The sequence below is a fragment of the Saimiri boliviensis genome, chromosome 10, assembly GCF_048565385.1.
Source record: "Saimiri boliviensis isolate mSaiBol1 chromosome 10, mSaiBol1.pri, whole genome shotgun sequence".
NCBI lineage: Eukaryota > Metazoa > Chordata > Mammalia > Primates > Cebidae > Saimiri > Saimiri boliviensis.
In genome coordinates this window covers 25,162,463-25,183,228 of record NC_133458.1, presented here as the reverse complement: position 1 = coordinate 25,183,228, position 20,766 = coordinate 25,162,463, and the positions used below count along the sequence as shown (strand labels likewise).

The following is a 20,766-nucleotide window of genomic DNA, read 5'->3' as shown; positions in this document are numbered from 1 at the left end:
ACGGGTATGGAATAAAAAAAAAAAAGAAAGAAAGAAAGAAAGAAAGTGGGAGTGCGAGAGAGATCACAGAGGAAGCAAAGACAAACAAGAGACAATATTAACACAGAGAAGAGACTCAAGTTATTAGGAGAGCAGCACAGAGGCGGTGGTGAGACGCAAAGAAACAGATTCCAAAGAAACTTCATTCGGACCGAAATGGATTTGGCCCCAGGAAACAAGGATACTGAGGGGATTTGTGTGCTGAGAGGACCAAGGCATGGCCGATGGAGCACCTCTTCCATTAGGTCCAATATTGGAAAAACAGAAACACCAACACTAAGTGCCCAGTGCTAGCACTTGGAAGTCACCTGTGCCCCTTTGTCTCTCTACACATGCATCCTTCCCATTTTATAGTTGAAGATACCGTTTCCGGCACCCTTTGATCACATTTGGTGACAGTGCACCTTGTCTTTCTATGCTTTATGAATAGAGCTTCTTCCCCAATATGCCTGTTCCTGTTCCCTTCTTGCATTTCCCCAAGGACACTTATTCTTTAATATCCTGCACCCTCCTCTGAAGCTGCTTCTGCTGGCCAGGCTAGATCTTGAGCTGAGGCACTTTTTGGTGAGGAGAGAGTTCTTCTTACATCCCTGGACCCCAGCCCCACCCCCACAACCCTTACCAGCACGTTGTACTGAGAGACGGAGATATTGTTGGGATGCACCGTCAGCCGGACACACTGCTTCATCTCCGAGGCAAACCTGCGGGGCTCCTTGGACCGCTCACACCGCTCCTTCCGGGTGCAACTGGGAAGGACATACCCTCGAGTTACTCAGGAGATGGCCACTTGGTCCAGGGAGGGCTGGATGCTGAGGTCAGGCATTTCCAGCAGCTCCCAGGATGTATCCAAACTCAATGCATCCACAGCTGACCTTTTTGTGTCTTTCCTCAAGCTTGGTCCTCCTCCATCATTCCCAAATTTAGACAAGATGGCAATTCCAATCACCTCTTGCCAAAGGCAGAAACTTGAGAGTCATCCTAATTCCCCTCAACCTCTCCAAACTCATACAAGGAGTTGCATGGTTCTGTCTATTCACCCTCTCTGCACGTCTTTAGCCCTTGCCATTCTCTTCCCCTCTGTAGGCAACCTGAGATTTGTTTTCTTCATATGGAAAACACACTTCCCTGTCTTTGAACATGCCAGTTGCTCTGCTGGACTTCCCTCTCCTCACTTCTCCACCTGTCCAGTTCCTACCTTTCCTTCCAGCAGTGGCTCAAGATGCACCTGCAATCTCTTCCGCATACCCTAGGCTAAGTGAAGAGATTCCTCCTATGAGTCCGTAGCACCTTGGAGTCTCCTATTCCAAGAAGTCTGGGTCTTGTTAGATTACATGACAAGTATTGGGCTAAGTGCAGCTCTCTCCTACCAAGTAGGAGCTTCTCAAAAAAAAAAAAAAAAAGCAGTTATGTTTGATTAATTTTGGAATAACCACGGGTAGGCAGATGGGAAGGAGGGAAGGAAGGATCAAAGGAGCTAAGAACTATAGTTAAAAGCTTGCTCTGGGCTGGGTGCGATGGCTCATGCCTGCAATCCCAGAACTTTGGGAGGCTGAGAGGGGCAGATCACAAGATCAGGAGTTTGAGACCAGCCTGACCAACATGGTGAAACCCAATCTCTACTAAAACTGTAAAAATTAGCCAGGCATGGTGGCACTCACCTGGAATCCCAGCTACTCAGGTGGCTGAGGCAGGAGAATTGCTTGAACTAGGGAGGTGGAGGTTGCAGTAAGCTAAGAGTTAAAAAAAAAAAAAAAAAAAAAAAAAAAGCTTGCTTGGGATCAGAATCCCTGCTCTATCTAAGGTTTGCTGTTTAGTGCCCTGTGCTGTCCAAAGTGCATGGTGTCACAGGTGGACCATGTCCAGTGTATTCTGGGATCTTGCAGTCCTAGCTGATGAAGGCTTGTAAAAGATGTATGTAAAAAAACATGGACCTCCCTCAAATGCTGGCATCACTTGAGGTCACTGCGTCGAGGTGTCTGAATTTCAGGGAACAGTATTTAATCCAAGCAGGTGAACCTTGTGGACATGGGGCTTCACCAAGAGATCATGATTTGGAAACTCTGGACTACAGATTCTATTGTGGGGTCAGGGTTCTCAGGAGGGACAAGCTGAGAGAAGATGAGATGGCAGGGAAGTCACTCCAGAGTTGCTGATCTCTTTTGATTAAAGAGAAAATATTTTAGGCCGGGCACGGTGGCTCAAGCCTGTAATCCCAGCACTTTGGGAGGCCGAGGTGTGCGGATCACAAGGTCAAGAGATCGAGACCATCCTGGTCAACATCGTGAAACCCCATCTCTACTAAAAATACAAAAAATTAGCTGGGCATGGTGGCACGTGCCTGTAATCCCAGCTACTCGGGAGGCTGAGGCAGGAGAATTGCCTGAACCCAGGGGGCGGAGGTTGCGGTGAGCCGAAATCACGCCATTGCACTCCAGCCTGGGTAACAAGAGCGAAACTCCGTCTCACAAAAAAAAAAAAAAAAAAAAAAAAAAAGAGAAAAGATTTTGCAGAGAAAGGAAGATGTCAGGGCAGGAGGGAGCCCCAGGCAAGGAGTTTATCAGGACAAAGAACAGCCAGGGATGGGGAATGCACATGGGGAGTGAGCCTTGCGGAAGGAAGGACTGTCTCAGGAAGCAAACAGGTGTTGTGTGGAGCAAGGAGATGAGGAAAGGGGGCACCTGGATGCCCTGAGCTGCTCTTGGGGTAACTCCGGTTCAGAGGAATGCTATGGGGGTTTCTTCTTCCACCTTTGGCCATAGCAGGAGGGACAGACTGGGTGGAGATCCTGAGAGAAGAATCTAGCAAATGAAGGAGAAATCACTGAAGGCTATGGACTGAAGCTGTCCCTCTAAGGATGGGATAAATGAAAGGACATGGGAACAGAAGACAGGACTTCAGAGTAGATTGGTATGCAATGCAAAAGTAAAAAACAACCCTGAATGGTACATTCATGCCTATGAGGTATGAGTGCTTATTAATAGGGACATGATACGAGATTTACATTCCTAGTGTTTAAGTCTCATAACGATGCTGTCATAAACCTCACCTTGTCAGGATGTGCTGGGACACAGATGTGCCCTGCAGCCTGGGCTCCACGATGGAGCTCTGAAGCTTCCAGACTGAGAAGTCAGGGGCACACCCCTTGCTGCAGACTAAGCCAGTTCTCCTTGCCATCCAGATGCCCCCTTCACGTCCTTAGGGCAATTCAAACATTTTCCCCTCAGTCTTTTTGTCTAGGCTAATCACAATTTTTGCTTGGTGCTGGGAAGCACTTTGAATGTTACTGCAACTTGTTGAATGAAGATACATCCTCCAGAGTGCTTCTAGGAAACCCCCTCCCGGGAGTGAAGGATCAGACGTGAGTGTGGTCACCCCCGTGGCACTTCCTCGTTGCTCCAGCTGACCAATGGCAACAAGAGTGTCTGCCTAAAAGACTTGGAAGTTAATTTACCAGGCCAGCTCCTCTGCGAGGACTCCATTACCTTCAGCCATTAAGCTAATGTTATGGACTTTTCCAGAGTGTCTGCACTGACATTGCTATTAATAGTGTTATTACTCCCATTAACAGCAGACCCGGAGAGCTGGTACGGGCTTAAATTATTCACTGACTCCCCAACTTTGAAGTTGCTATTTCTAAGAGCAATCAGTAGGTCTGAAAAATGTCTTTGATTAAATTATGAAGAGAGGGAAAAGGAGAGCTGTTTCCAGGCCAAACATCACCTGGAGTTACCAAATAGAGATTCAGACAGAAAAGACAGGGCTCTATCTTTCTTCTGTGGATAGGGAGGGGGAGGTGGCACACAGGGGATCTCAGGTCAAGTTCTACCCTCATTGCTCGCTGTTTCCAAACATCACGTGGTTGCATCTTGCCACTGCTCCTGAGAGCTCCAATGGAACTACTCATCACCTTCCCTCAATTTTAGGTTTTATAGGGAAGCCACCTATAATTTGCAATTTTTTTTTTTTTTTTTTTTTTTTTTTTTTTTTTTTTTTTTTCTGAGATGGAGTCTTGTTCTGTCACCAGGCTGGAGTGCAGTAGCGCAATCTTGGCTCACTGCAACCTTTGCCTCCTGGGTTCAAGTGATTTCACTGCCTCAGCCTCCTGAGTAGCTGGGATTACAGGCATGTGCCACCACGCCTGACTAATTTTTCATATTTTAGTAGAGATGAGGTTTCACCATGTTGGCCAGAATGGTCTCAGTCTCCTGACCCTGTGATCCACCTGCCTTGGCCTCCCAAAGTGCTGGGATTACAGCCGTGTAATTTACAATTTCAAATGTCACATTTAACTGTATGATCGTGGGCAAATTACTTAAATCTTGGTGCCTCAGCTTTCTCATCTATAAAATGGGGACAAAACAATATCTACCTAATAAGGTTATTATGAGGATTAAAATGAGATTATGTGAGTAAAGCATTTAGGGCAGGGCATAGCTCATAGTAAGCCCTCATAAACATGAGCTAGTATTATCATTCTATCCTTTCTCTGGCATCCTCATTTGACCTCGTCAAACTGTAGCTAATGCAGAACCACAGATCTCTCTCTTTTTTTTTTAGAATGAGTGTTTTTCATTTTTAGTTATTATTATTATTTTTGAGACAGGGTCTGGCTCTGTTGCCCAGAATGGAATGCAATGGCATAATCTCAGCTCTCTGTGACCTCCATCTCCTGGGTTCAAGCTATCCTCCCACCTCAGCCTCCCAAGTCTGGGACTATAGGCACATACCACCATGCCCAGCTAACTTTTTTTTTTTTTTTCTTATCTTTTCTTTTTGTAGAGACAAGGTTTCACCATGTTGCCCAAACTAGTATCAAACTCTTCAGCTAAAGCAATCCACTCATCTCGGTCTCCTAGAGTGCCACTGTGCCCAGCCCAGAACCACAGATCTTCTCTAAGACTGGCCCTTGGGGCAAATCAAAGACAAAGAAAGACAGGGCTGCAGCAGTTTTCTTCTTAATGAAGGAGAGGGACAACCCAGAGGTCAGGGGGAAGAAAAGAGGGAAAGAATGGTCTGGGCCATAGTTCTGTTTTCTTAATAGCTGTGGAAGGGTATTGAGAACTCAGCTATCTTAGTGGAAAGTCAAGTTTAAGGTCAGAGCCAGGGCTGTTTTGACATTTCTACTAGCCATCAGGACTCATGAGGGTGGAGGCTGCAAATGTCCAAAAACACAGACAATTGACCTTAACTGTGATAGGATAATGGAAGGGGAGGTGTGAATTCCTTCTGGTTTCTTCTGGGGTCTGTCAAGGGAATGGCCTTCTGCTTTTCTAGGACTGAGATTCCGAATAGCCCAGACCAGAGCTGGGAAATGTGCAAAGGGTTAATTCATGACCTGGGAGGCAGGGAGTGGTGGCTTAGATATTTCCTTCCAAGAGGCTTCAGGGACTCCTAAAGCATGTCCCTTAGCTCCACTGTACCTTTGACATGAAGGAATCCCTGCGTCATCCATCTCCCAGGTAGGAAAACTGGAGCTGATACGGATTCAGACAGTGCATATGCTGTGTGACTTGGAGTTTTCGGATATTCTTCTCTGCATGCCAATGTCACCTCTGCCCCAAATACAAACCTGAAGATGCCAGCAGGAAGCAGACCCCAAGAGGATACACCAGACCCCCAGAGGTTGAGTCCCTCCTCTGACCTCTCTTCCTCATTCCACTTCTACAGCTCACCTTGTCCAGCCTCAGATCAGAGGTACAAGAAGCCCTCGAGGAGAAAGGCCCTAGGGCCCCTGGAAGGGGTTATTATTCAAGCCAGTGGTTCCAATGAGATTATCCTCTCTAATGAAGCAGCTACCTCCGCCCTCCCCTAAGCCTGAACTTTCACTGCTGGAGAATTCCCAGCCAAGTGGAAAATTAGAAGGGAGAGGAATGAAGGAAGGAAGGGGGTGAGGGAGAAGGAGAGAGGTGGTGATTAAGTTCTCTAGAAATTAATTCCTAAATACAGCGATAGAAATATTAACTCCCGGTGCTGCTGGCCAGGCAAACAAATTTCAATTTGGAAACAGGGCTATCTGTGAGTCCAGCCTGAGTGAGCCTCCAAGCTTGAAGGGGTCGTTGCTGGTCCATCTCCCTGGGCTTTCCAGCATGTGTTTATCAGGCTTAGACATCAGAGCCTGCTCCTTATTTCTCCCTGCAGATGATCCCCGATCCTTAACATTTCACATTGACCATGACCCATGCTTAAGGTACACCATCTGTGCTTAGGATTGAGAAGACTGAAAAAGAAAGGGGGTAAGAGTGAGGGCCTCCCACAGTGGACCTCTAATAGCAGAGTTAAGAGAATTTAGAATACCTACTCAACTAGGAGATTCTTGGAGGATTTTGTCATTGTCATCACATCTGGGGACCCTGACAAGGGAAGGGACTAGGATTCCTATTCATTATCCTTGTCCTCCTTGACAATGGCCAGAGTAATGGATAGATGTATGTGTGTGGCTTGGAGAAAGTGGAGTAGCTAGTACAAGAATTCCTAGGCAGGTGGTTGTGTAAGGTTTCTTATATGTAGGAGGAGACCAGGTGAGTCCTTTCAATGTTACAACTCTAGGATCTAGTGACTGACACCATGGTCTCGTGGAAGTTGACGTATTTGGGTTGTGCCATGTAAATACTTAGGATGAATCCCAAGACAGGAAGCCCAAGGTTCTACTGTAATTTTCCCTCTGCCATCAGTTGCTGGTAACTGGACCCATAGTCCCTTGTCATCTCTAAAGATCCAAAATCAACCTAAGAAGCACCTGAATCAGATTTATCCATCCCTCCCCCAAAGGGGGAGGGCACAGAACTCAGAAGAAACCAATAGGCTCAGGGGTTGAGTGGAGGCCCAAGAATCTTTCTGGGTTTACGTAGCAACCAAGGCGTCCTGTCCCACCACCATCAGCTCAGATTCTGGGCTCGCAGCCTGCACTGAGGAACCATGTGCTGCCCTGGGTCCCTGACTGGATTCTGACCTGGGTAACCATGCCTTGAATGAATAGTCTATTGAACAAACCTTTAGATGAGAGGTAAAAGGACCTGGAAATGTTCCTTTTTTTCCAGATGATCCCAAACCAAACCAAATTACAAGTAGCAGCTGCCAGAGAAAGTGAGGTGGGCTTGTCATTCTCTTCTCTTCGTCAGTGGGTGACTCTATTAGGGCCTGTTAATTTTCTACTAAGGTTGAGGAGAGGTTAGGAAAGAAAAGGTGTGGAGCAGAGGAGGAGTGGGAGGGAGGGAGAAGGAGGGAGAGGGAGGGAGAGGGAGGAGAGGGACAAAGGGAGGAGGAGACAGCAAAGGCATCGCTGCAGGTGAATCCGTTCTCTTTCTAACCCAGTCAGTAACAAGGAGAAAGCTGCCTATTACCTGAGACACATTCCAACAATTACTCCAGTTGATTCTGATCAGCTTTATACTAGACTTTATCCAATGGTCTGGTGTCTTCATGTCTATTAACATCACCAAGTCCAGCAGGCTTGGTGCAGGGGAGCACTGTGCTCTGTGCCCGCTGGGCTGCTCCATCCTATGTGGCCCAGGGCAGTATGACTGAATGAAGTGTGTGAATGCTGGAATATGGGCGTGGATATCTGTAGTGAAACCTCAGAGGTCGGCCAGCTCCTCAGGTTGTCCACAGGGACCCAAGTCATTAGACTGGGAGGGGCCTTAAGGGCTTGAGTAGACCACGGGTCTTTTCCAATTCATATGAGAAGATAGCATTTTTGGCTTACCATCGTCCTCTGGTCATGAAGCATGTGAGGTGTGTGTGCATGTGTGTGTGTGTATTGGGGGCTTGGTGGGAGAGGCAGGGTTAAAAAAGAAAAGGCCTATTTCCTTAAGTCATACTATGTCTCTGCTAAGCCATGGAGAGGAAAATTCCAATGTACTGGTATCTAGTCTGGGAGGCATTCCTTTGAACCAGAGGCTGATAACGTTTTGGCAAAGAGTCAAGAAAAACCCTGGCACCTAGACTGCAAAGAGTTTGCTGGGTGGAAGTGGACATCAACCATTCCTCAAGATCGACTGTGTAAGCCTTATGCGAGCAGCTGCAGGAGAGATCACTGGCCTAGCAGACTAGTGTTAAGTAGCCCTTGAATATAGGTGTAAAAAATGAGACAGCAAGGCTGTGGGATGTGCTCGGGAGAAGCAAGGCTGGACTTGCCCTTTGCAATCGGCTTGCATGTCATGAAGTGGACACTGGCATGGCTGGTTGAAGCCTTCAAAGGGGAGGAAGACTTCTTTTTTCTTTTTCTTTCTTTCTTTTTTTTTTTTTTGAGACGGAGTTTCGCTCTTGTTACGCAGGCTGGAGTGCAATGGCGCGATCTCGGCTCACCGCAACCTCCGCCTCCTGGGTTCAGGCAATTCTCCTGCCTCAGCCTCCTGAGTAGCTGGGATTACAGGCATGCGCCACCATGCCCAGCTAATTATTTCTGTATTTTTAATAGAGACAGGGTTTCACCATGTTGACCAGGATGGTCTTGATCTCTCGACCTCGTGATCCACCCGCCTCGGCCTCCCAAAGTGCTGGGATTACAGGCTTGAGCCACCGCGCCCGGCCGGAAGACTTCTTAGTAGTGGGCTGGCTCCAGCACCAGCCACAGCCCTGGGGAGGAGATGAATGGAAGAGAAAGGGGACCAGGAGGAGGCTCTGGGGTCCAACTCCGGCCTCTGCTCCCACAGTCATGGCAACTTGGGCCGTGTCAGGCTTGAGGACCTGCCGCACTGCAGGCCTAGCCAGGGGCTTCATGCAGGTCCCCTCCCTTACTTTTCACAGCGTGGCTATAAGATAGTTCCTTTCATCCACACTTAGAGCTGAAGAAACTGAACCCAGACTGAATCTGTTCATAGACAGCTCCTTAGTTGTAACTAAGTTGTAATCCACCCTTTCTGCTCTGAAAAGCAATGCCTTTCCTGTCTTTCCACTCTCTCTCACCATCTTGGAAGAAACCATATAGAAGAGAATAGAAGTGACTTCCTGAAAAGTAATCCCTGCCAACCCATCCAGAGGAGGGCATTCTTCCAACAGAAGAAATCTGGGAAGAGGCAGGGTCATGAAGGGGTGAGAGGGAGACTTTATAAAAGCTGATCTTATCCTTCCCCTGTGATGTCTTGGGTTACATGAGCCTCCCAGGAGTGACGCTGATGACTTTTCTTAAGAAAGGTAACGTCTGGGCCAATCGATGTGGCTGGGTCTGCCGGGCAGGATCCCATTACCTGCTGAGACTGAGACAGCCTTCTTTGCCTGGGCATGAAGCCATGGGAGGGGAAGATGGAGAGGGGCCTGGGGACCTGCCAAGCCTGGTCACTGGAAAAATGTTTCTGGCCCAGGACAGGAGACAGCTGTGATGGGGTGAAGGCAGAGGGCTTGTAGGCTTTTCTTTACCTTCACCCAAATCAGAATGGGTCAGCTCAGGAACAAGGAGTAAAGGTTCAAAACTCAGGGCCGCCTCAATACTCAGCATGGTTGAAGCTGTCATTGCCATCAGAGATGGGCAAGCCTGTGGGCCCAGGCCAGGGTCTACAAAAGAGAGTGACCGAGTAACCCTGTGTGCTACCAGGTTGGCAGGCGAGTGCTTCACAACGATTGAGAATAACGAGAGGAGAGGATTTAAATTGCATGAGCCTTTCTTAAGCATGCTGTGTGCAACCCACGTGTGCCTTTGCTGCTACAAACAGCCCATTCAGCCACATGAGCTACCTGTTTACAGAGGCCCTGCCCTTGAACTGCTCAGTCACATGTGCTCACTCTCAACCCGTCTGTCTCTTTCCCTCTTCCTCTCTTGTGTGCTCTCTCTCTCTCTCTCTCTCTCTCTCTCTCTCTCTCAATCTCTCTCTCTCTCGCTCATACACCCTTCTGCTGCCCTTCTCTTCCACAAGGCTACCACCACCTCACTCCCTTCAACCATGGGGAAAGTTGGCAAAAGGGACTGAGAAAATGGACTTCTCCTAACACCTCAAGGAACCCTTTTCCTGCTGTCGTGGTCTTCCTTCATGAAGATCAGGCTTGCTGGGGCCACTTAGCAAGCGACAGAGTCACTTGCCACAGGGTCTTGCCCATGGTGGGGGCCTAACAAATGCAGTGATTCTAGTAAACTCCCCCCCTGAATCCAAGTCCTGGTTCCCCAAAAGCTTTAGGGCAGAGACAACCTAACAGAGTCGCCTTCCTATCACTGAGCCTGGCACACTGCCAGGCATGGAGGGAGAAGGGCAGGTCTGAGAGATCTACGGATAAATGTGTGAGTGTGAACACAGCACTCCCTGGAAGCAATTAAACCTGCCGCTCTTGCCACCTGACTCCTTCCTAGCAAACGTGGGCCCCTCAGAGCAAGCATCCATAGGCTCTCTCTGGCTGCCCTGAACCTCCTTCCCTGTCCTTCCGGCCCCCAGCCTTCTCCTTTCTCTCCTGCTGGGCCCACTTCCTCATTTGTCTCTCCAAGCCACGAACATCCAGTTTACTCTCATGAAAAGTGAAAGGGAGGGCAGATCAGGAGGAACAATATCTGGCTTTAACCTGAACCTGAGGAACTAGGGAAGAAAGGCCCACTGGGAAGCACTCAGAAGGAGAGAACTCTCTGGATGGATTAAGGAAGTGTTCTATATCTTGATAGACGTGTGGATTACAGGGGTGTTTGCATTTGTCAAAGCTTTCAAGCTGTACATTTTAGATCTGTGCATCTCATTCCATCTAAATTTAAAATTGTACCTTTACTGAAAACATCTTAGAAATCGAGGGACCCATTCTACTTAACCAGGACCTGAATTTTAGAGCCTGAATGTCAGAACCTCAGAAATCCATACCTGAGGGATTTCAGGCCTTCCCTTAAGGAACTCAAGGACTCATTATGCCTGAGACTGCCACCAGAGATGGGGAGGGTGCCGGCTCTTGTAGCAAGGATGTATTCGAGTTTAAGAGGGTGTTTCTAACTTCTAGAGGTACTCTTTGCAAGGGAGCTGTGGGGGAAGGGGGTAGGGAGACAAGATTTTACCCCTACCTTCTTATAGGTGAAAAGGACTGGCTCTATGTTGGCCAGGGGGCCCTCCTTGGTCATAACTTTGAGAGGGAGGGAGGATGGGTTTACTGAGTTCCTCAGTGGGAAGGCAGCCTTAGCCTATGGGGGCTCTTGAGCTCTGTCCTCCTGGAAGAGTTGGGCTTCACCGACTATGTTAGTGCAACTCTCATACTTGTGTCTGCCTTCATCAGGTCATGGACATAACCAGGAGGCTCAAAGCCATGAATGACAGCACCCTGACCAGGCAGAGCATGTTGAACCTCTGGAACGTCCCATATCAATCACCTCCTTTTATCTTGGTGCCACCACTGTGAGAAGGTACTGTGCTCCCTCTTTAAAACAAGGACGCCAAGTTTCTGACATAGGGAGTTATCGTGGAATCTAGTTGCAAATTCAACTAACCGCTAACGTTTATTTGTGACAAAAATTGGTACCTGTGAGCACGCACAGGGCAGTGAAAAGTTTGAGTAATCTGGCACACACACTGCCCGCTGAGGTGGGACAAGGCGGCCTCAGCTTCCTGTTTCGGCTCTGGCTCAATAAACAAGTGTCTTCTTCAAGCCCTATTTAGTACCACATTTTTCCAATGTTGTTGGTGATTTTGCTGTTTAAAATAGTCCCCGAGTGTAGTGCTAAAGGGCCGTCTAGTGATCCTGAGTGCAAGAAGGCCACAGTGTGGCTTATGGAGAAAATAGCTGTGTTGGATAAGCCCTGTTCAGGGACGTGTGATGGTGCTGTTGGCAGTGAGGTCAAGCTTAACGAATCAACAATAGATATTATGTAAGATATCTTTAAACAGAAACACAGACAAAACAAGGTTATAGACGGATTTGCTGATGAAAATGTGACCAGAGGCTCCCAGGAACCTAACCCTATATTTCTCCTAGGAGCAATGGAGTATTCACTAACTCCGTGTTCTGGCAACTTTACGGAACATAACTACCATGTGCAATGAGAATTGACTGCACTTGCTTAAAGCCCCACAAGTTTCCAAGGCATGTGAACTTGAGTCCACTGATTTAACTGCAGTTCCCCAGTGCTTCAACTCGCTGGCTCCACTGTGGCTCCTTGAGCAAGGAGGTGCCAGCAGCAGCAGCAGCAGACAGTGATGATCACAAAGAGAATAACATTTGCACAGGCCCTGCCTTCTGCAAGCCTGAGCTCAACAAGGGCTGGTACTGCATGGACACAAGAAGATACACAAGTGCCAGAATAAACATGGCACTGGGCTAAAGGGGTGAGGAGGGTCTAGCAGGAGCACCTGCCACTTAGACAAAGGGTGGGAACCCCCCAGGAAGAGAAGCATACAGTTAAAGCAGAGCTCTTTGGAAAATCACCGGGGATCTGCAGAGTCACAAGAGGTAGAGCACCAATGAACTCACGGTCCTTCCCCAGCCTTGTCAACATTCCTGCCCCACCCTACACTACATTTCCCAGTGCTCCACAGCCCACCAGGCACTGGCACTCACACCATCTCATTTGATTCACCAGTGACTCAGGGAGGTGGGGGAGACAGGCGTCATCATGTTCAATTCACAGAGGAGGAGCTGGGATGAGGAGTCTGGACTTGGGGGCAGGTGCCCAAACTTCATGTCCATGGCTGTTTTTATGCCATGCTGAGACTGGAACAGCTGGCTTCCCCAGGCAGGCTGAGGGCCCACTTCATGAACTGCCCAGACTTTGCCTTGGCCTCTATCCACCCCTGTTTTCTGCCGCTTGACAGGAGGCAGGTATGATGTTACAGAAGGGGAGACTGAGGCCATACAGGAAGTAGCATCTTGTGTCTCCTCCTCTCATACCTGCTTACCTTGCAGCCTGGGGATGGGAGGTGGGGGTTCTTACAGCCCCTCTTCTACTTTCTCCAAACCTCAGAGTCCCCTCCGTTCACAGGGCTCCATGCTCTGTGGGGCTGGGACAGCACTGTGGGCAGAGACCACAGCTGACATGGAAACTGTCACTGGGCATGGAGTGTCAGGGAGGGACCAGATTTTCTGAATGCCTTTGAATCATGCCAGATAGGAAAGCTCCATGTCAGGATCAGCTGAGCTATCCTCAGCCAAGCAGAAAACAGGGTAGTCAAGGCCCCCAAGTAAGGCAATGAGTTTAGAGCACAGTCCCTTCCTGAGAGGCCTCACTGGGTGAGACAAAAAGAACCCATCTCCTCTCTGCCTTATAAGGGATCATTCAGGGAACACTACTGGCCTGATCTGAGCCAATCTGCATTCTGAATGCCACCTCTTCCATCCTCTTCTATGCTGGCCACTCGTAGGCTCCCTTGCTCTCTGTTACCATGCAACTTTTCTCTACACTTGAGTCCAGAGTTTCTGATCTGTCTGCAAGTTACGTATATTTCAGAAAACATGGCGCATTCAGGGTGGTATGGCCACAGACTGAGTTATGTATATTTCAGTGCAGCTCAGTAGTTCTTGACTTTTTTTTCACCATACCCTACCTGAGGGATTTCAGATCTTCCCTTAAGGAACTCGTGGACTTGTTATGCCTGAGACTGCCACCCAGAGATGAGGAGGGTGTCTGTTATGTTCGCAAGGTTGTATTCGAGTTAAAGCAGGTGTTTCCAACTTTTAGAGACACTCTTTGCAAGAGAGAGGGGGAAAGACATGGTCCTACCCCTACCTTCTTATAGTTGAAAATTATTGGTCAATGTCACTGGTCATCTCATGCAGTTCAGGTTCTTAGTAGGAAGACTAAAGTACTTCTTAATTTATAATGTTTGTGTCCAGCTCACAAAGTGGCACATTTCAAGGGTTGGCCAGAAACAACAACAGCTGGACTGGAACCAAATTTCTTTAGAGTGAGGTCCAACCATTGTTGGCTTCTCCAGGTACTGATGGCAAGGGTCTTTGGATCCCCAAAGAAAAGCCTTCAGCTTTCTGGTTGTCTCAGCCCTGTTCCCACCCCTTGGTTTATTTACCGTTTACATCCACTGTAATGCCATTGCCTCCTTCCCTCTTCTACAGAATAAAACGGAGCCACATACAAGGAGGCACATTGGCAAGTGGCCAGCACTCAGGCCCAGCTTTACTGGTCCAGTGACTACAGCCCAGGTGCACTCATAGCCAGCTGATGGCTGACCCCACCTCTTGCGACTCTGTAGATCCCTGGTGATTTTCCAAATAGCTCTGCTTTAACTGTATGCTTCTCTTCCTGGGGGGTTCCCACCCTTTGTCTAAGTGGCAGGTGCTCCTGCTGGACCCTCCTCACCCCTTTAGCCCAGTGCCATGCTTTACTCTCACACTTATGGATCTTCTTCTTGTGTCCATGCAGTACCAGCCCTTGTTGAGCTCAGGCTTGCAGAAGGCAGGGCCCGTGCGAGTTTCAATTGTGTAGCACCTGTTTGACAGCAGAGGGAGGGTCCTCAGGTGCTACACACTTGAACTGCAGCCCCCAGTCAGAAAATCTTATGGAGATGTTGAAGGAGATGTTAAGGAGATGTGGAATCACTAAAGGGACAGCATATATCTTGTTCATGGTTTTGTGGCCAGCATGAAGTTGGAGAAAAAAAAATCCAATGCCTTTTTCCTGTTGTTCAGTCTTGAAAAGTCAGTCTCCAGCCCCATAAGCCACAGTCAGGTGAGTCCAGGAATCCTGCTTCCTCCAGCCCTCCAGTGTATAATTACCCAGTGTAACAACCATATCCTGACCTGTCATCATTCCCATCCCGCCATCACCATATATTTCTTATGGGAATTTGGCAAATTTAAAGTGAAGTCAGAAAGAACAAAGGAAGGGAGATAACATTTGGAAAGGATGCAAGGAAGGAAGAGCCAGAATCGAGCAGGAGAAAAGACGGATCAAAGGGAAGGGTAGCGATGACAGGGAGAGGAGGAAGGGAATCACCGGAGGAAGTGGGAGGGAGGAGGCGGCCTCCCATGGTACTCACGTGTTGTGCAGCACACACCAGCCACAGTGGGGGTCACCCGAGCCAAGGCACTCGCCGCAGCTCCGATACTGACCACAGGACTCCACAGGGACTCTGGTGAGCTAGGACAGCAGGATAGGGAGAAGGTGGTCAAGATTTTGCAGAACACGCAATAGTGCACTAGAAGAGATGTTGCTCTAAATATCACGTGTATCACCCGAAATGTTGCAGGAGCACCGAAGTGCTTGGAGCTCAGTGTGGGAAGGGACCTTGAGTGACTGTGTGTGAGTAGGTGGCCACATATGCATCCGGGGAGACAAGCAGCCGTGTGATTTTCTTAGAAGTCTCCATGAATACAGACTCCATACAGTCCATACTAAGTTGTTAGGGAATATATTTATATAGCGTTCATTTCTGAAACCCCCAAATATCTCTACAAATGGTCAATTCATCATGTGTTTGCTTCCTGTGGATGTAATGAATGCAATGAATGTAATGAATCGTATGGATGTAATGACGCGAGAAAGTCATTCTCACTCCCTCGTGGTTTCTTTTCCTACAGTGTTTCCCTTTCTTTCCAGTCCTCCTTCAAGTTTCATCATTTTTGCTGCTCCAGAGAGCATTATCCTGAGACCAAGACCCTTCCCTTTCTCTTCCTCCTTGCCATTTACCAAGATATCATAAGCTCACTCTGTAGCTGTTGCTTGCCCGCTCCTTCTTTCCCATAATGTTGGCCAACTGGCTCTAAAAGCTTTCACTATGGTGCTTTCAAAGAGCAGCTGCTGCTATTTCTCCTCCTACCCACACTCTTTTCATGACTAGAGGCTTCCTCTCCAACCCAAAACTTTATATTAGCTTTCACCAGCCGCCTGTTAATGTAAAATGTTCCACATGACATTTTTGCTTAGTCCAAATGCTTCCATTTCCTGCAAGCTCTTAAATATCTTTTTAATTTCTTTGTTCTCCAATGTAGCTTTGCCTTGATGTCTCTTTACATGACTTACCAGCACCTGCTACATAGTAGGTACTTAATAATGATACACTGGATCAAACAGAGTTATTTTCTTTTTATAGCCTTGGTCTTTATTCTCCATTTTTCCAGTTTCTTCTTTACAAAAAGTTTTTTTTTTTTTTTTAACATCATCTTTTTCCACTTGGGATACTTTTTTTTTTTTTTTTTTTTATGTCAATGGAGAATCCTACCTGATGTTTCAGCTTGAGCTAAGGGAATTTGATGTGGCCGTCCTTTTTAATTTCTTGCCATCAGACAATAGGCACAGCAAACTATAAACTGTGCTGACCTGGCTGAACTCTCTCTGTTACATGAGAAAATTCAGAGGCCATGTTTCCCCTGCTGTTTTATGGGGCATATGCTTCTGTAAAATGATGTCCGCTTGGCAGGGGCTACTTGTAACACACACAGGCAAACTGGCACCAGAGCTGCTCAATTAGTCTTCAATCCTCTTTTGGAATTAATTAATAATTAATTCCAAATCCCACATGATCTCTTTTCCCTTAACTTTCTTATTCCCTTTATACATCTTTTTGTTCTCCAAAGTACACACTGAGGGTTCTTAATGACCACACTGCGTTTTCACTTCTTTCAGGCAACCTTTTAGCCTCCCTCTCCCATTCTGACGGCTGTGACCCTGACCTTGGTGGCCCTTCCTCCACCTTCTCAGATGTCTTTTTTTCATATTTGGAATTTTATCATTTATTACTGCTCATGTAATCTGCATGGGCTGTGCCTGGAGTCTGCCTACATACGACCTTCCTATCCTACTAATTAACCTAACAATTAGTTCCTTACGAATTACCCACACTGGCTCCACATCAGCCAAGAATTTGCCCTCTTCTTATTGCGTGTTTCATGTCTCCTCCTACCCCTTAAGTGAGCACAGACATGCTAGTCATGTAAGCATATAAATAGTTTGGCTCCTAACCCAAAGTACCCGGACTCCTAAGAATTCATGAGTGGTAATGAGGTTCACAAGCTATTTTCAATATTTCCCAAAGCCTAATGGAAATTGAATTGTTGCTGTTTTATGTTTTTTATGCATACTCAGTGATGTATATCTCATATTAAAAATAGAAAATATACTAATAAATGCAGTTTGTTTAGTAGATAGAATATTTCAAAACATAACACACAGAGGGAAAAATAATAAAAGGAACCATAAATGGTGAAAGTTGGGAACCATAAGTACACAACAATGTTTTCATATGTTCCAGCTGCTTGTCTAGCACTCCATATTTTGCATGGGCTTAAACGGAAAATCATGCCTTGCTCAATCAAAAGCATTTTCTTGCTCTAAACTTAATTACCATCCTCCCCAGTTTCTCTCATTGACAAGTTCTGCAAATCTGCTTTGGATGGAATGTGCCCGGGGGTTCCGGGATGTTCCACATCAAGTCAAGAGCCAGCTGCTTGGTGAATCTGAAATTCTCAAAAATATTTGCATTCAGAATCTTAGAAATACCTTGAAACTGGTGTTTTAATAATATTCATACCCTGGAATTGTCAAGTTTTGATTTTAAACATGAGTCATTTTTTTGTTGTGTTGGAAAGAATGCAAGAGCCCTCAGAGCTAGGTTCAAATTCTGGCTCAACGTGGAGATAAAAATACCCCTCCTCGCCCCAGCCCAATTCAGTTTCCCAAAGCACAGGTGATGATGTAATGGTTTCATAAATGGTCTGGCACTTCATAAGGGACAACTATTGTGGATTGCTGCTATCCTTGTTATTAATATCTCAATCCTCCTTGTATTGTCACTTACCTCTCCCCTATATCTCAGAAAACTGCTCTGACAGTCTTTCCCAGGCCTCGGGAACTCTGCCGGGAATTCAACAGACCTGGGAGAACTTTTCTCTTTTAGTATCTTGATGGTGTCATTTCCTCTTTGAACGATGATATTTGCCCCTAAACCATTCATTGCTTCACCCTTCAGATGAAACCTGGAGCTACCTCATTTCCAGGACTTATTCACTATCTTTACTAGCTTCTGGAACAGCTATCTGCTTTTCTTAGCTTCTCATGTGGGTGGGTCCATATGAGACAGGAACACAGTCCTACACAGGTATGATAAGCCCTGGGTTCCACCACAGCTCTGCCCCCAGCTTCCTGAGTAAACCTGGACAAGTCTCTCTCTGGGCTTCCTTTTTGATCATCAAATGAGGGGACTGGGTAGGTTAGTTCTGAATTCCCTTTCAGTCCTAACATCCTAAGTTCCTTGTCAATGCTCCAACAAAGTCTCTCGAATCAACTTCATCTTACTTCTTTGGTTTTCATGGACATGTATAAGAATGGCATCAGGTCCACCTTCAAAAAACATTCTCTTAAAAGCAATCATCCAGACATTCAGAGCGTTCTCATTTTGAAGGCAAACAATCCAACTTCCTTTAATCTTTCCTACAGAATCTTTCTGTTTATGCATTATGACTCTCTTCTAAACTTGATCTAGGTTTTCTTCACTCTTTTTAAAGTGTGGGCATTCAAACTGGGGAGCCAACAGGATTCTGACAGTCCAAGTAGAAAGGTCACAATTATTTGAGAAGTAGGTACCACCTCCTTCCCTTTGCCAGGACCTTCCGAAGGAAGGCCAGGACCAGGCCCCACCATCAGGCAATAGTCTCCAGCATGGCCAAGGCCTCCCAGACTGCCTGCTCACCTCCCAGTCTCTATCACTGCTTTGCCTCACTTTCTACCCCATGGTTAATTCTGTAAAGCATCAGAATTTTGTCTAATACTTTAAATCACTTTTGAAAACTGGATTTAGTCCAACCATTTAGCTCACTATAAATGTATCCCCTCATGTCCCCAGTTACCATCCTTACCTTGCTAGTACGTTGCACAGGTGGCCAGATGGCCTCTGAGCCACCTTGCCTCTATGATTCTCTCTCCCTAAACACCTAGACTTACCACTCACACCCTTATGCCATACAAATCTGCCTCTCCCATTCCCTCATCTCCAGCTCCTCTCCTGACCCTAGAACAAAAACCACTCCAGATGCAGAGCCGCACGATTAATTAAAACCACCCCACGCTGATTGAAGTCTTAAGCTGCAGTGCCAGGCATGCTAATTAACTGAGTGCGGGAATTCAGACCACAGGAAAAGGTGAAAAAAGAAAGTAATAGGGGCAGGAGAGGGACTTTTGTTTGGAGAACAAATCAGATGGTGATCTGACCTAAGCTCCCATAACGATAGATTGTTTCAGAGACCACAGAATATTGAGGTCTGTCCCCTGGCCACCAGACTCTAGCAAAGGTGTTGATTGATGTGGCTGCAACTTCACTCTCACTGCTTCTAGAGAGGGGTGCCCGGTCACCTCTGGGGACCTTTTGTGCGTAAACGGTGCTGGGGGAGCCTTCCTTGGGAGCAGGGTTAGGGTGGGGTCTGCACAGTATTGTCTCAGCACATTGTCCTGGCTCTGTACAAAAACCTGTTAGGTAGCTTAGCAGTTCCTCAAAAAGTTAAACAGAAATACTACATGATCCAGCAATCTTATTTCCGGGAACATCGCAAAACAACCAGAAGGATCTTAACGAGACATTTTCATACTCAGGTTCATAGTGGAATTATTCATAACAGCCAAAAGATGGAAGCAACTCAAATGTTCATCAACAGATGAACCAACAAACAATCGATGGTATATCCATACAATGGAATATTATTCAGCCTTGAAAAAAAGCAAATTCTGACACAGGCTACCACATGGATGAACCTTGAGGACATGATGCTAAGTGAAATATGCCAGACAAAAAAGACAAATGCTGCATGATTCCACTTATGTGAGGTACCTAGAGCAGTCAGATTCACAGTGACAGAAAATAGGATGGTGGTGGCCAGGGACTGGGAAGGGAGGAATAAGGAGTTACTCTTTAATGGGCAAAGACTTTCTGTTTGGGCAGATGAAAAAGTTCAGGAGAGGGAGGGTGGTGATGCTGGCACCACAATGTGAGGGTCCTTGCAAATGCGCACTGAGAAACAATTAACACTGTGGATTTTGTTATGTATATTTTACCATAATAAAAAAATTGAAATAATCCTTTTGAGTGGACTTCACAAATGATTTCATCTTCAGCATGGCAGTGTGGATATGAAAACACCCATTCTCACTGTTCACAATAGCAAAGACTTGGAACCAACCCAAATGCCCATCAGTGATAGACTGGATGAAGAAAATGTGGCACATATACACGATAGAATACTATGCAGACATAAAAAGGATGAGTTCATGCCCTTTGCAGGGACATGGATGAAGCTGGAAACCATCATTCTCAGCAAACTAACACAAGAACAGAGAGCCAAACACCACGTTTTCCACTCATAAATGGGAGTTTAACAATGAGAACACATGAACACAGGGAGGGGAACATCACACATCAGGGCCTTTTGAGGGGGGTGGGGCGCTACGGGAGGGTTAGCATTGGGAGAAATACCTAATGTAGATGACGGGCTCATGGGTGCAGCAAACTACCATGGCACGGGTATACCTATTTAACAGGCCTACACATTCTGTACATGTACCCCAGAACTTAAAGTATAATACTAATAAAAAAGAAAACACCTGTTCTCTGCTTAGCTTCTTGGGTCAAAGGGGAACAGCTTTCTGCTGGTAGACTAATACTGTCATGTTTATGAAATATTCTGAGATCTTTCAGTGAAAAGATAGGCATCGCTACTCTTTTCAATGTAATTTCAAATAGACAAAGCATTTTGGATAAATGTCTCCTATCGTGTATCATTACATAACTGGCCCTGTCTTTCTCAAGCTCTGTATACCTGTTCTCTTTTTGGAAAAATAATGCCATAGCCATGTTCTTTCTGGAGGTTTTCCTTACCTCCCACCCATTCCAAAAGGCC

The 20,766-nt window shown here is 46.6% G+C and overlaps 1 protein-coding gene across 2 annotated transcripts in view; it reads right to left on the bottom strand.

The window, feature by feature from the left end:
* Positions 1 to 20,766, bottom strand: part of PLXNA4 (plexin A4) — a 466,285-nt gene that overhangs the window by 103,115 nt on the left and 342,404 nt on the right. For both annotated transcript variants that reach the window (XM_039472947.2, XM_074379046.1), the window contains exons 5-6: positions 14,922 to 15,022; positions 662 to 785 (exon numbers count right to left, since the gene is read on the bottom strand). In XM_039472947.2, the coding sequence (XP_039328881.1) occupies positions 662 to 785; positions 14,922 to 15,022 (225 nt within the window). The remainder of the gene's footprint in view (positions 1 to 661; positions 786 to 14,921; positions 15,023 to 20,766) is intronic.